General features: G+C 38.0%; 1 protein-coding gene across 1 annotated transcript in view; it reads left to right on the top strand.

Annotated features, from left to right (window-relative positions):
• Window positions 1-13,309, top strand: part of HOMER1 (homer scaffold protein 1) — a 96,291-nt gene that overhangs the window by 31,126 nt on the left and 51,856 nt on the right. Inside the window, exons 3-4 of the mRNA XM_055791559.1 lie at window positions 3,586-3,717; window positions 8,672-8,764. Of these exons, the coding sequence (XP_055647534.1) occupies window positions 3,586-3,717; window positions 8,672-8,764 (225 nt within the window). The remainder of the gene's footprint in view (window positions 1-3,585; window positions 3,718-8,671; window positions 8,765-13,309) is intronic.

Here is a 13,309-nt window from a genome sequence, read left to right as displayed (position 1 = left end):
TTTTAAGCTGCAGATACACAGGATTCACATCTAGTATTTTCCAGAAGTAGCGGACACTGATTGTATCTGTAGTATGCTCTAGCATTGCACTTTTAAAAAGCATGGTTAATGTAGTATGTGAGAGATCTAGCACACTTAATGTTTTTAATTCAGAGAGGATTGAAAGCCTTGATTTCCTTGTAAAATTGGTAAATCTAATGAAAGGAGTCTTTTTCGTATCACTGGGATCTGAATGTAGTCTTCCCAGTGAGAAACTTGCTGTCTTTGGGCTAATACTGTCTATGGGAGTTGAGCCGCCTTAGTTTTCTCTGCTGGTAAATAAAGGAAAGAATCAAAGCAACTCTTTCTCAATGCAATTATTTCTTAAAAAGCTTTCTTCCTGCCTTTCTTCCTTGCAAGGAGGCAGTTTGACAGTCACTGTAACCCAGCCTAAATGCCAACTGCTGTCAAAACGGATAGCTTATCCTGGTCCTGGCAGCCTGTTCTGGGTCTCTCTTGTGCAACCAGCCACATGGTCAGCCAAGGCAGGGAGCAGTTTTCAGCTACAGCTGATTGGTTTCTCCAGGGTTTTTCATTGGGTTATTCTGTAACCAGGTATGCTGCTCTCATTGCAGCAAATGCCAGTCCTGTTGCTTGGAGGTCCTAAGTCTCTGTCCTCAGAGTCATCTGCTTTGCTGAGGAAGTTACATCCATGACATAATACACACACTCTCAAGTCTGTGATGTAAGCTCAAAATAATCAAGCAGTGGGTGGAACTAGGGCTTAAGCAAGCTAGACAACTAAAGCTTGAGATGGGATGAAGACTCTTTTCTACGCTGTCCCCAGGATATTTAATTTCAAACATGATACTGTTGGCAGCTTTCACAGCAAGAGAGATTGAACAGTAAGTGAACTTGCACAGCTGTGTGCTGGGCTTCCACCAGGTTGTTTCAAAAGTGGGCTTCCAAGCACTAACAGTGCACAAGATGACAAGAAGCATACAAGAAAAAAAGAGCTCCAGAACACTTGTTTTCCAAGAAGTCCACCTCTTTATCTCACGTTATTTCTTCCGTTATAGGTAGCATGTTTTCTATGAGGTCAGTTGGAGGCCACTGTGCAGGTGCAGGCTTGCTGGCTTTATTTGGGCTCCAAACCTTACGCCTGAAGAAAGGCAAATGATTTTTGAGTTACCAGTGACTTCACTGACAAACTTCTCCTATATGAAAATCTGAGGAGGCATTTTTGTGGACTGGAGATGCTGGAGATGGTTCTCCAGTCTCTGATCACGTGGCAGATCCAGTCCTTGACCTTATGAGACTTGTTGGTTCAAAGCTAAGCTTTCAGACATTCCAGAATTTTCCAGGAGTTGTTCACAATGGTAGTCAAAACTTGCATTTTGAAGCAAAGGTTATTGGAGAGAACTGCCTGTTTGATATCGTCAGCTATATCCAAATTTGCTTTTCTCATTTAATGTGAATATAGTGGAGCTGCCAAAGCTACTGCAGAAGATGCCAGTTCTGTTAAATTCATCTGTGCTGCAGTATCTTTGCTTGTCTTTCTACATATTCAATACAATGTGTTCTGAACTTTCTTGCAATACTTCTCTCCATCACTTCATCTGAGAATCACCATATGCACATGGGAACTTTTTGTGAGCTTAGCTGGCCCATCAGCTGTACATTTTTTACACTTGCCCTGTAGAATTCAGGGAAAATGTTATGTTGATGGTAGCTGAGCTCTGGTGCTATCCACATCTCAGCAAAAGTGAAGCATGCTAAGTAAACTCCATGACTACTCATTTTAATATTCACCCCCAAGGCCATCTGACACAAGAGGTAAGCTGCTTTTGACTTCTAGGTCTTAGGCTTGGGAGAGCAGTAGCTGGTCTCTCTGATGTTGGAGTTTCTCACTCCCACCATCCTGAGAAAATACTATTATTCTCTATACATCTATGCAGTTCCTGCTATTCAAAAACTAAAAGAAAGATTTCACTATTTATGACAGAGAAGATGGTTTGGACCCTATGGGTTTTGTTGCTGCTCTTCTGCTCTAGAATTCTTCACTAACCACTGAATTTAACCTGCCAGGGGTAAGGCAGGGGTTATAGAATCATAGAATCATTTAGGCTGAAAAAGACTTCTAAGATCATCAAGTCCAACCGTTATATTAACATGACACTGCTAAGTCTACCACTAAACTATGGTCCTAAGTGCCACATCTACATGTCTTTTAAATACCTCCAGGAGTGGTGACCCAGCCACTTCTCTGGGCAGCCTGTTGCAATGCTTGACAACTGTGCTGGTGAAGAAATTTTCCAACTATCCAAGCTAAACCTCCCCTGGTGCAACTTGAAGCTGCTTCCTCTTGTCCTATTGACATGCACACTGATGTTTGAAAGATTCCCAACTTGGTATTGTAAGACAATTGCGGTAGGACACGTACTGACAGTAAGCTTTGGAGCACAGTAACTGGCATATAAGAAAGATTTTTGCTGAATTCTTCTGCTCACAGTGTGTGCTATTTTCTGGGAAGTTTTAAGGATGTTCTCTTTCATGTGGGTGTTACAAAGCATCAGTGATTCATGAAAAGGGCTGTGAATTATTTAACAAATGTGGCTGAAACTCTTAGTAGCACCAGACAGATGAGAAAGCATGCCTGTATTTCACTTCAAATACACATATCTTTTAGTTTATGGATAATCTTTCTTGTTCATGTTGGCTGGTTGTAAACTGTACTAACCAGCAGGTTTTTCAGTTAAATGAAACCCAGTGGTGTCAGTATTATCCTTTATCTTTACGTACTTTAAGTGACCTGCACAGTTCCACATCACAGATTTCACTAGGTTAGACAAACTTTGATGTGATGGAAATATTGTTGAAATCCATGGTGAACTTTAGTTGCTTCTCAAGGAACCAGCATATCATCTATTAGTTGTGGCTTTTGTTTACATTAGTAGAAGTTGTATGCTGGAGGATGCACTTCTTCCATCCTGTATATAACAAGAACTAGAGAATAAAAATTATTGTAAGAGTAGCTCTTCTGCAGTTGGTGTATGACCCTGTTGCTGTTAGGGATGCTTGTGTGTGTATAAAGGAACAGCATATTCTTGTAATACAGAAACTTAAAAAGAAGTTGTCCACCTTGTTTTATTGCGTGTTTTCTAGTGTGAATTGCATATGCAGTGGGGGTAGGGTGTGGGGGGAGTGCAACAGTGAAACTTACAGTGGAGCTTGAGAGGTGTTGCCTTAAGGGACAAAGAAATAACACCTGTGAGACAAAAAAGGACTTTGCTTGTTCTTCTGATCTTACTAGCCTATGCAGATGCTTTGAAGGACTTTATAGACTTGTTAACTACTGAATGATCGCATACAATTGCAAACAGGTACCTTCCCCAACTTTTGCTCCTTTTACAGAATGCATGTGAAAATATGCTTTTGTAATTCTAGCTGCGATTGAATTAGAAAACTGTTCCCTAGTTCCCAGTGTGTCTCTCATTCAGTGTATGCAGATACTTTACTACAATATTGGCATTTTCAGTTATGAGCAGTCTTAAAAAAATCAAAACCACAACCCACTTTTTTTTTACAATTATTACTTTTTTTCAGGCAATAATAAATAGCACTATCACCCCCAACATGACATTTACTAAAACATCCCAGAAGTTTGGCCAGTGGGCAGACAGCAGGGCGAATACAGTCTATGGCTTGGGATTTTCATCTGAACATCACCTTTCAAAAGTAAGTATGACCAGTGGCAGCTCTAAAGCTAGTCAAGCAGCTTAAGAATATTTGGTTCCTGCTTGCTGTATCTTGACTCAGTGCTCATTACTGTTGTTATTTAAAAATAATTTACATAAGAATGTTCTCTATTGATCCTTGTAATGCGAAAAGATAAGACGAAGTATGATACCTGCCAGTTTTCTTCAAACTGATGGAGGAAAGGTGGGACACTTAAGCTATCACAGTGTAAGTTGTTTTCTAATTATTAATTTGTTAGATTTCTCTTTTTAAAAAGTTGTTCTTCCATTACATGTTTTCATGGTAGAATTTAAAGGAATAGACAATTTAGTGTTTCTTCTGTATTAAGATCTTCTAGGAAAAAATTGCTGGTAGTCTTCTGACACATTTTTGTTGTTTAAGCCACGTTCACTATCACTTTTCTACAATGTACTGCATAAAATTACAGGTATTTTAACATCTGCAGGTTTAAATGAAGCTAGTGGCAAATAGATTCACTGTAAAAGAAAATGTATTTTCTTGTTGGAATAAAAAAAAGTTGAAATGTTTACTAAAGAAACAGTGCCATGCATGAGGGTTTTTTTCTGGTCTGCTTATGCAGGAAGGAAGTGTACCCCTTGTTCCAAGGAAAGCAGTAACCGCTGTTTCTCAAACTGATGTTATAATTCCTCCAAGTACCCTTTCTAAATACCTGTTGCTATTGACATGACTCTGGTAGATGAGTCCAAGAACCTGTACAAGCCAGTGTAATTTTTCTCCAGTTGAGTTTAAGAACATGTCTCTACATTAAGCAGAGAATTTTCGTCTTTGAGGTATACAAAAGATCTGGAACCTCAAGTGCGGTGAAAGGAATGTGAAATATGTGTTTAAGTAAGGAATAATGATTGGCTTGTTATTTTTAAAAAAGTAAAATCATACCAGCCCTTTTGAGAAAGTAATTGTCACTATCCAAGGATAAGCATAGGCCTGTTAGAAGACCATTAAAATGAGAACCAATACATCTGATTTATTTGGACAAGTGTTACACTTGGAAGATTTCTTTCTTTCATGATCAGATAGCTTTCATTTCCACAAAGCAACACAAACACGGGAAATTCTGAATGGTACTAATATTGCATGTGTGTTTGTGCACTTGTCATTGCTTCAGTGAACTTAGAAACTTTGTCACTATATAAATTGGTATGTATGTCCTAGAGGCACTTGCTTACCACCATGGTAATAACTTTTCTTAATAATTCAATTAACTTAGCATCAATGCTAATTTAATTTACCTCTTTCATAGACTAGCTTGTTTTCCTTAATCACAGAATGCTTCTTTGGAGGCAGTGTCATGCTGTAGTCATGCACACTCTGTGTTTGCCTGAGTTTAAGTACTAGGTTATCCTTGTCGTTGACAATATTTTGCGTTTTTTATTTGTGCTATATTTGATGCTTTTCTTGCTCTCCCCATGTGGGAGATAAAGGGAAGAAACTTATGGTGAGGAATCTTCAGGACCTTTTTAGAAAACCGCTCCTGTTATATTATATCTTAGTTATCAAACTGATATTCATGTGAGTTGAAATTGCTGACTGTTGCTACTAAAATTCATAAAGATAATTTTTTTGTGTAATTTTAAAATTAAAAAATACATATTTGATGGGCGAGAGGAAACTTCTGTAGATTGCAGTCTATTCAGTCACTGGAGTTGGTAGATGTGTTGGTCTTGGGATCAGAAGAGCTGAACTGGAAACCCTGGATCTGCTGTGTAGCTGTAGAGAAATCACATGTCTATTCGTTCTTGTCTTGTCTCTCTGCTCACATTGCTAACTCTCACTTTTGTGTGCGGCGAATGAAGAGACGAGACGCAGCTTGATGCAAGCAAGTTGTCCCTTTATTAGTGATTTTCTTACAATTATATATGTTTCTACCTTCTACATATTACACACTGGTTGGTTAAATCTTAAGCGTAAAAAACACTGATTGGTTAATATTTAAGGCACACCGTTAGAACAATAGGTACTTACTAGTTTATCTTGACATAGCAATAATTTTTATTCCAAGGTTAGGGAGTTTCTTTCTACGCGGCTTTCTTGATTACATATCGGCGCCATCCGTTCCCTTATCTGGCTACTTGTTTCTCTGTCCATCTGGTTGCCTCCTCAACTGTGACGGCTCAGGGGTCTGCAGTTAGCTTGTTCCTTTGCTCCCAGGGCTTGTGCCCTACAAGTTCTAACAAGTCTCTGTTCATCAGGCTATCAGTACTTGGACTCTTGTCCTTGAGGCCTTGTCCTACATTTGTGCACTGGCATTATAGTCAGATTTACCAGAGCACTTTTTGGTACATGTGGCGCTGAAGGACAAGAAATCTAATTTAGGGATCAGGATACTGCTGGATATTAATAATAGGGCTAGCAAATAAAGTGTATTAATGGATTTGTTCAGGAACAGGTTGCTTCTAGAAATTGCCTTAAAAATGGATTCTGGAACTTCTTTTCTGTATTTGATTTATCAAAGCTCTTAAGTGAATAGCCTGGTTGTAGGTAATTTGTTTTGCAGTAGTGTTTCTTGGTCCCAATGAAACATTTCAAGTTCCAGGGAGCACAAGACAGCCTGCAACCACAAAAGTCTTAGTCTAATCTGTGGCTTATTTCAGCAGGTTACTGAAGCAAATAATCAGCGCAGATAAAATAAACTGTTTATTCTTAGATCATTTTCCGCTTAGTTTATAGCAAATTTTTGCCTTTTGAACTATTCACCTTTGATTTATGTGCATTTTTCCTCGTAAACTAATTATTAGAGTGCAACAACGGTAACCTCTTTGTGTACTATTGTGACTGAGAATTAGTGGAGTGAGAATATCTGATAGAAAAATAATAGCACTCTAATCAACTTCATATACAAACACTACAGAAGAAAATTAATTAATCATGTATTTGCCTGCATTAGACCTCTTCTCTGTAAGTTAAACCACAAATTCACCTCAAGATTGTTCGATCAGAAGTCAGTGATACCTGAAAGATGGTTCCTATGCTGAAGAATGTTCCTTCCAAGGGATGAGGATTTGCTAGCACAGTCCCTTTTGCTGCTGCAGTAGGGGGAACAGAATGTCCTGTGGTCTTCAGAAAAAACTGAGACAATATTCTCATTCAGAATATAAGTCTGTGCTTTTGATAATGTCCTGATGTATAGGAAATACTCATTTTCAGGTTTGCTCTCTGTCTTACCCCTTTGAATTAGTTGACCTGCTTTATTCTATGTAACTTAAGAGTATGCTAAATGGGAAAAGTGCCACCATAGTTACTTGTAAGACCCTCTTGCAGTCTCCCTGCTTGATTTTTCATCTTTTCCTTAAAATATTGATACTTTAGAGAACCTTTCCTTTCATACCATGAAATCTTTGTTATTTCAGGAATTTTATCAAGATGTTGCTTTGATGCACCACCTGACTGTCTCAAGAAATTCTAGTAAAATTGTTAAAGTTTCCATTACATTAGCCTTGTTGGCTTTTTTTTAGAATGTTATATATTTATCTGTCTACTATATATTTTGTCACAGTTTCTACCACTGTGATACAGATAATTTTCACTGCCTTGTTCACCCATTTGTTATAAATCTCAGCATATGTTTTCCATTTACCAATCCTCTCTGGTCTTAAAGCTGATTTAAATAATAGGTTATCCATCAGATTTTGCAGTCTACATACAGGTCTTAAATAAGTATCATCTAGTTCTGTTGATACGTTGCCCGTGCTATCATCTGTTCTGAGACACTTTGTGATGCTGGATTAGACTTTAGCATATGCTTTTAAATAACCCAATAGGTGAAATATACAAGTAGAGAGCAATGGTATTTCCTCAAATTTTAATAGCCTGCCAGGAGAAGAAGTTTAAAAACAATAAGGTCTTTTTGATCTTGCATAGCAAGCAAAGTTCTTACTGAAAATAGTTGAGACTGTGTCACACAAAGAAAGGGTAGCTTTCGTCTCTTCTAAATACATGCAGTGCAAAATTTCTTTGTATGCTCCTGCTGGAGAGATTCAGAAGCTGTTGGTGAAGCTTCCAGTGTTTCTGCAGAATCATTTCAGTCTTAAGCTGATCATCATAAGATAATGTTCTGTATAGAAGCAGTAGGAAACAAAAACAATGCTTGGCTGCTGTAGCAATTGGTGTAGTGTCAAGCTGTGATCTAAGAAGCCAAATTCTTCTATAACCAGAGAAACTAGACCCTGTTCTTAATAAATTGATTTAATCTCTCAGGTTTAAGGATTCATGTATTTCTAAATTGCTGCTTTAGCTATTTTCTGGAAGATGTACATGTAGCATAGAAATTAAGCTTCATATTTCATGTGACAGTTCAATGTGCAATTCTTGAATTTAGTGTTCTTCTATGTGTGTAGTTCAATTTGTTCTTCAACTTGATTGATGTCAATGAACAATAAGAAATTAACTTGACTCAGTATTCCCACTGCTGCTTTCCTAATTAGCTCTATTGAAATTATAAATACTGTTAGTATTTAGGAAGAAATCAGTATTGTTTCAATCATGAAAGAATGAAGCCCACTGGAAGCTCTAGGCTAATAGTGACCACAGTAGGCTTCAGAACCAGATAATTTTTTGTTAGGAAGAGAGTGAAAACTGAATCTAAAAGCAGTTGTCTAAGGCAGCTTGTCACTCTTATTAGCCATCTCTGAGGTAAGGGGTTTTAACATTATCGGCAACAGATCAAACTTTGTTGCATCATTCAGAACTTTCCTGACATATGTGTCCGTTATGTCTGAAAGGTACTGAAAGGTATATCACTGTGTAATTCTCTTAAATGAGTATCTAATAAGGAGAAAAATTTAAGAATTCTACTGACAGAATTTGACTTTGTGAAATGTTAAGTACAGCGTTCTGTTCTGCATGTAATGTATTACTTCATACCTACTGTTTCTCTTTTTCTTTTCCTTTTTTTTTTTAACAAATGTACCTTCAGTTTGCTGAAAAATTTCAGGAATTCAAAGAAGCTGCACGACTAGCAAAGGAAAAATCTCAAGAAAAGATGGAGCTAACAAGTACACCCTCTCAAGTGAGTCTTACTGCCTGATTCAAGCCTAGTACTTCATATCTGTGCTACCTACTGTATTGTATCTTACACGTTGTATTAAAAATGAATGGGGTACTTCCCAGTTACTGGGAATCCTCAACAGTCAGCTAGAAGTGTCAAGAGGTCTAAGAGTACATCTAGTATACATTAGAGAGGTGTCAAAAGGACTTGCTTTAAAATAAAATTAGCCTTTTGTTTACCCCCATTCCTTTCTTTGAGCTTTCCCCTGAAAATGAGTAAAGATGGTGAGCAGTTATGTAATTCTGTAATAAACATCTTTTGTGTGTTTTTCTTTTAATCTGTGAAACTTCAGGCAGTGCACTGTAAAGGACTTCTACAGAAGAATTGTTACAACAAAAATCAAAACAGCAAACTATTTTTACTTATTCCCTACTGTGTGGTATTCACTTGTGTAATGTATTGAAGGAAGGTGACAGGTTCACATGCTGATTCTGGAGTTCTGTTACAGTTAGCCGTGATGTAAAAGAAGAGTTTATAAAAGGCGTTTCAAAACATGAACTGGGTTAATAGAGGCCTAACAGGAGGATAACTTTAATGTAGTCTCATTTATATTAGTAGTGCCTAAAATTAATTTGCTTGAAAAGTAGTACTTCAAACTTGATTTCAAAAAAGAAATTGCATGAGGCTTTTCTGACCTGCTGCTCCTGCGCGCCACACCCCCCCCACACCCCAGTGTTTCTGGCTCTGTGTATAGCTGTTTGTTTTGTTTTAAGCAATAGTGACAACAAAGGTAATTACTTCTGGAGGATGAAGCAGCTTTAAAACTGTAACAGGGGTTCCTGAGTTGAACAGGATTAATGCAGCTGAGTCTTTTTTTCTGGAGAGTCCTCATTCATTAAGTCAGTGCCTCTCTTGGGTGCTTTGCACTGTAACATGCTCCTGATCTTTGATGGAACAAGTATGGCAGGCAGTTTGCAACATGCTGTGCAAGTAGTTTCATTGCCACCAGAAAGCTACATCTGGTGTCCTTCCAAGAGAAGTCAGTGGCAAACACAAGAATATACACAATGAACCATCCTCATGCCCAGTAGGCATTTTACCCAAGTGCTAGGTTGGATTTTGCTATTAACGGGAAACCACTTGCTGTCCTGTAACAGGAAAAGAATAAGGGAGTATTTTTTTATTACTTTTCTTGACTGTCTCCAAATTTCAGATAAATTCCGTAAACAAACACAAAGATAACGGAAATAGGTATTTTATAACCTCATATACACTTGGCTTTAGAAACAGTGAAGTGCTTCAGCCAAGCCTCTAGTTACTCAGTATTATAGGCAGAACAATTACTCTACTTCTTTTTTGACATGTTGATTAAAAGCCTAGACTCAGAAGTTAAATCTGACATTGTCAAATGGAATGACTTATTATTTGGTTTGGACATAAATTTGAACTACTCAGTCAGAGACAAGATGCTTTTGTCTAGCAGCTGCCCAGTATTAAAGCTTTCTCTTAAACTATATGAGCTATTAATACTATTCTTTTTACAGAAATTCCCTTTTATACTTGGAACCTAACATTTTATACTGTAGGCAGTTACAGAAATGTTACCTTGAGCTACTCTATAATGCACGTTGAGAGCTCCAATTTAATTACTGCACACTTAGGAATAATTTCATATTCAGGCCTTACTTTTCATCTGTTGGCTTTTCGCTGGGTTGATAAGTTAACATATTATTCTGAAAGGTACAGTTAGTGCAAGTGCTGACACATCAGCATAATAGTCGTCACATACTTAATGCTTCTCATTAGTTCCCCAGAGAGAAGGGAGTTCAGTCAGGAACTTTGTAGGTTGGAGCAGATGAGAAGCAATGGCTTTATGTCAAACTGCAGCACTTCCATGGTGCTGGGGCTCATTCAGGGAAGTTTATGACTGAGGGGAATATGGGTAGTGGGGAGAGAAGGTGGCACCCTAGAGACATGTGAAGGAGCATTTGCCATCATTTTGATCATCTGCCAAAAAGTGGCTGCAAGGCAAATAAATGAAGTGTTGCCTTTCTCAGCAATTTTGTACCCCTTCTTTCCCTTTTGCATAGTGATCCTTTGCAGAGGGGGACAGTAAAAGAGGAAGGAAGTATTTTCAGTGGTATTTTTTTGGCCAGTCAAGACTTTCAAGGAACCTTGCTTTTTTAGGAAGCTTTGGCAGGAAAGGCTTGGGAGGTAGTGTGTGAGTAGTGAGCTCCATAATGGTAACCCAGCTAGCTGAAAGTGTCACTTTCTCTGCTGTCTTGGACTTGCAGATATCCTTTTGCATTAAATTAATAATAGGTAGGAAGAGATTGCATATCAAAACTGGAAAATGTACATGTCAGACTTAAATAAAATGCTATATTTCTCTTGGTACTGCTTTAAAAAATGCCCTTATTATTTACAAGTTAACTAAATTACCAGATATAGTAAATTGCCCACCCTTTCTGCTACACAATTCTAAAAAAGGAAAAGTACATGTGCTTTTTTCTGCATTCAGTATGTCCCTACAGATTGAATTGTTATTTAATACATCTCTACAACCAGTGTAACAGAACCCTGCACAAACACTATTGTTTGATGCAACGCTGCAGATACTACTGGTATGTGTGTTTCAGTTCTAAATGTCCTGCAAAAACTTGTGGAACTGGAGAAGAAATAGAAAACGAGATAGTAACAGAAATATCTCAGAAATAGAATATGTGTTTGTAGTTGAAGTACTTACCAGAGCTAGCCATGGTAAAACTTAAGGAGAGTCTTACCTTAAGTCCACTGAAGTTACGCTGCTTCTCTAAGGTGTTACGAGCATTAGGGAAGTGTTGGTACTATTTGGCTAGGTATTTCCACCAGAATAGTGCCTCAGTGGCCAGGAATTGTAGTTCCCTGTTGAATATTTATTGGATACACTGTTTCATCTGTTGGCACGTATTCTTTGGCGTTTTTGTGTATGTGAAACAGTGAAACAAGAAACAGTAGAACAAGAAAATAATCCGTAGCCCAATTTGCAGTTACTTAATAGGAGGAGTTCCTTTTCCCTTAATCTATGCTGCTGCTAATTTTGAACTCTGCCTTCTTACTGTTTCTTTAATACTATCTGTTCTCCTATTTACCAGCAGGCTTTGCTTTAATTTCCCTGAAAATCAAATAATATATAAAACAGCGTTTACCTTGACTGTAAAAAGAACTAGTACCGAGAAAGACAGTGGCCTGGACCAACAAATCACAAAGAGGGATGCTGCTTTGTTGTGTTAAGTCCCACTGAGTACACAGTGCTTTCTTGAAATGAAGAGAAAAGCATTGTTTCTGTGCCAGAGAACTTGTACTTCCAGCCCATCTATATTGAGATGGATTTATATAATAGTACACACTTTACCTATATCTGGCATGTCTGGAGGCTTCAATCTAGAAAAAAAAAGTGTCAATTTTGTTACTTCTAAGACCACCTATGGACATAGGTACAGCACCTGATGTCCCTTTAACTCAGCCTTAGGTTATAAAGATTTGTAGCGCTCTTACCTTGTTTATATAAAACTAAAATACTGGCTCCCCTGCTGTGCCACCTCTTATTTCCCAGACCCATCTTTTAATACAGGGAATATTTTGCTTGTCGTAGACTCATGGAGCTTACAGTGACAGGCCACCCAATGGTCCATTTTCAGTTACAAGCTTTCCTGTGCACTGAAAGAGCAGCACTTCAATCTGGAGTTCACTGAGCTGCATGAAAACAATAGCCTGAAATTCACTGAGCTGCATGAAGACAATAGCCTGAAAACTGTGTCATCCTGTCTGCCCCTGCCCCCACCCCCCTTTTTCTTTTCTTTTTTAAACTAACCTTAATCAGGCTCAAGTACAGAACCAAACAACAGTTTGTGCAGTTTGCAGGCTCACCACATCAGTCCTCCAACCAACTGGCGTCTGAACCTCAGTTCTTTTTCTGTAAGCAAGAATCTGTCCTCAGATACTTCTTTCAATCCTGGTCATTTCAGATTAAGACCTGCAATTTCTGAAATTGTTTGGTGAGTAATTTACTCAAGATAGTCTTGCCTGTGATTCCGAGCCCCTCCTATGCAGGCCTTTAGGAATAGCTATTGACTGAAAAGTTTCGGAATCACAACGGTTTTTCGTGCAAGGAATGGGTTGATTTTGGAAAAATGGTCATGGTTTATCACCTGTTGGCTTACAAACCTTGTGGAATAAGTAACTTTCTGGGGTGTTATATGAATTTCTATACTGGAACAAGTTTCACATGTGTTATGGTATCTGAATCAGTAGCTGGCAGACTTACACCATTGCCAGTCAGTACTGAACAGAGAAGCACTATGAAGAACAGCAATGCCAAGGAAGTGTACAGAATACTTAATGAGAAAATAGTATAATACTTAATAAGAAAACAAGCTGGAATTCATATTGTTTGTTCATGATTTTAGAACCACCTACTCTTCCTTTTCTTCTCTTCCATATTTAATCACCATTAAAAAGTGGCTTGATCTGTGCTGTGAAGTCTGCTTCTTCTACTTTAAAGACTTTTGTGACTGTGTGCATTTT

The sequence above is a fragment of the Falco peregrinus genome, chromosome Z (assembly GCF_023634155.1).
Source record: "Falco peregrinus isolate bFalPer1 chromosome Z, bFalPer1.pri, whole genome shotgun sequence".
NCBI lineage: Eukaryota > Metazoa > Chordata > Aves > Falconiformes > Falconidae > Falco > Falco peregrinus.
This window is presented reverse-complemented; position numbering and strand designations above follow the sequence as displayed.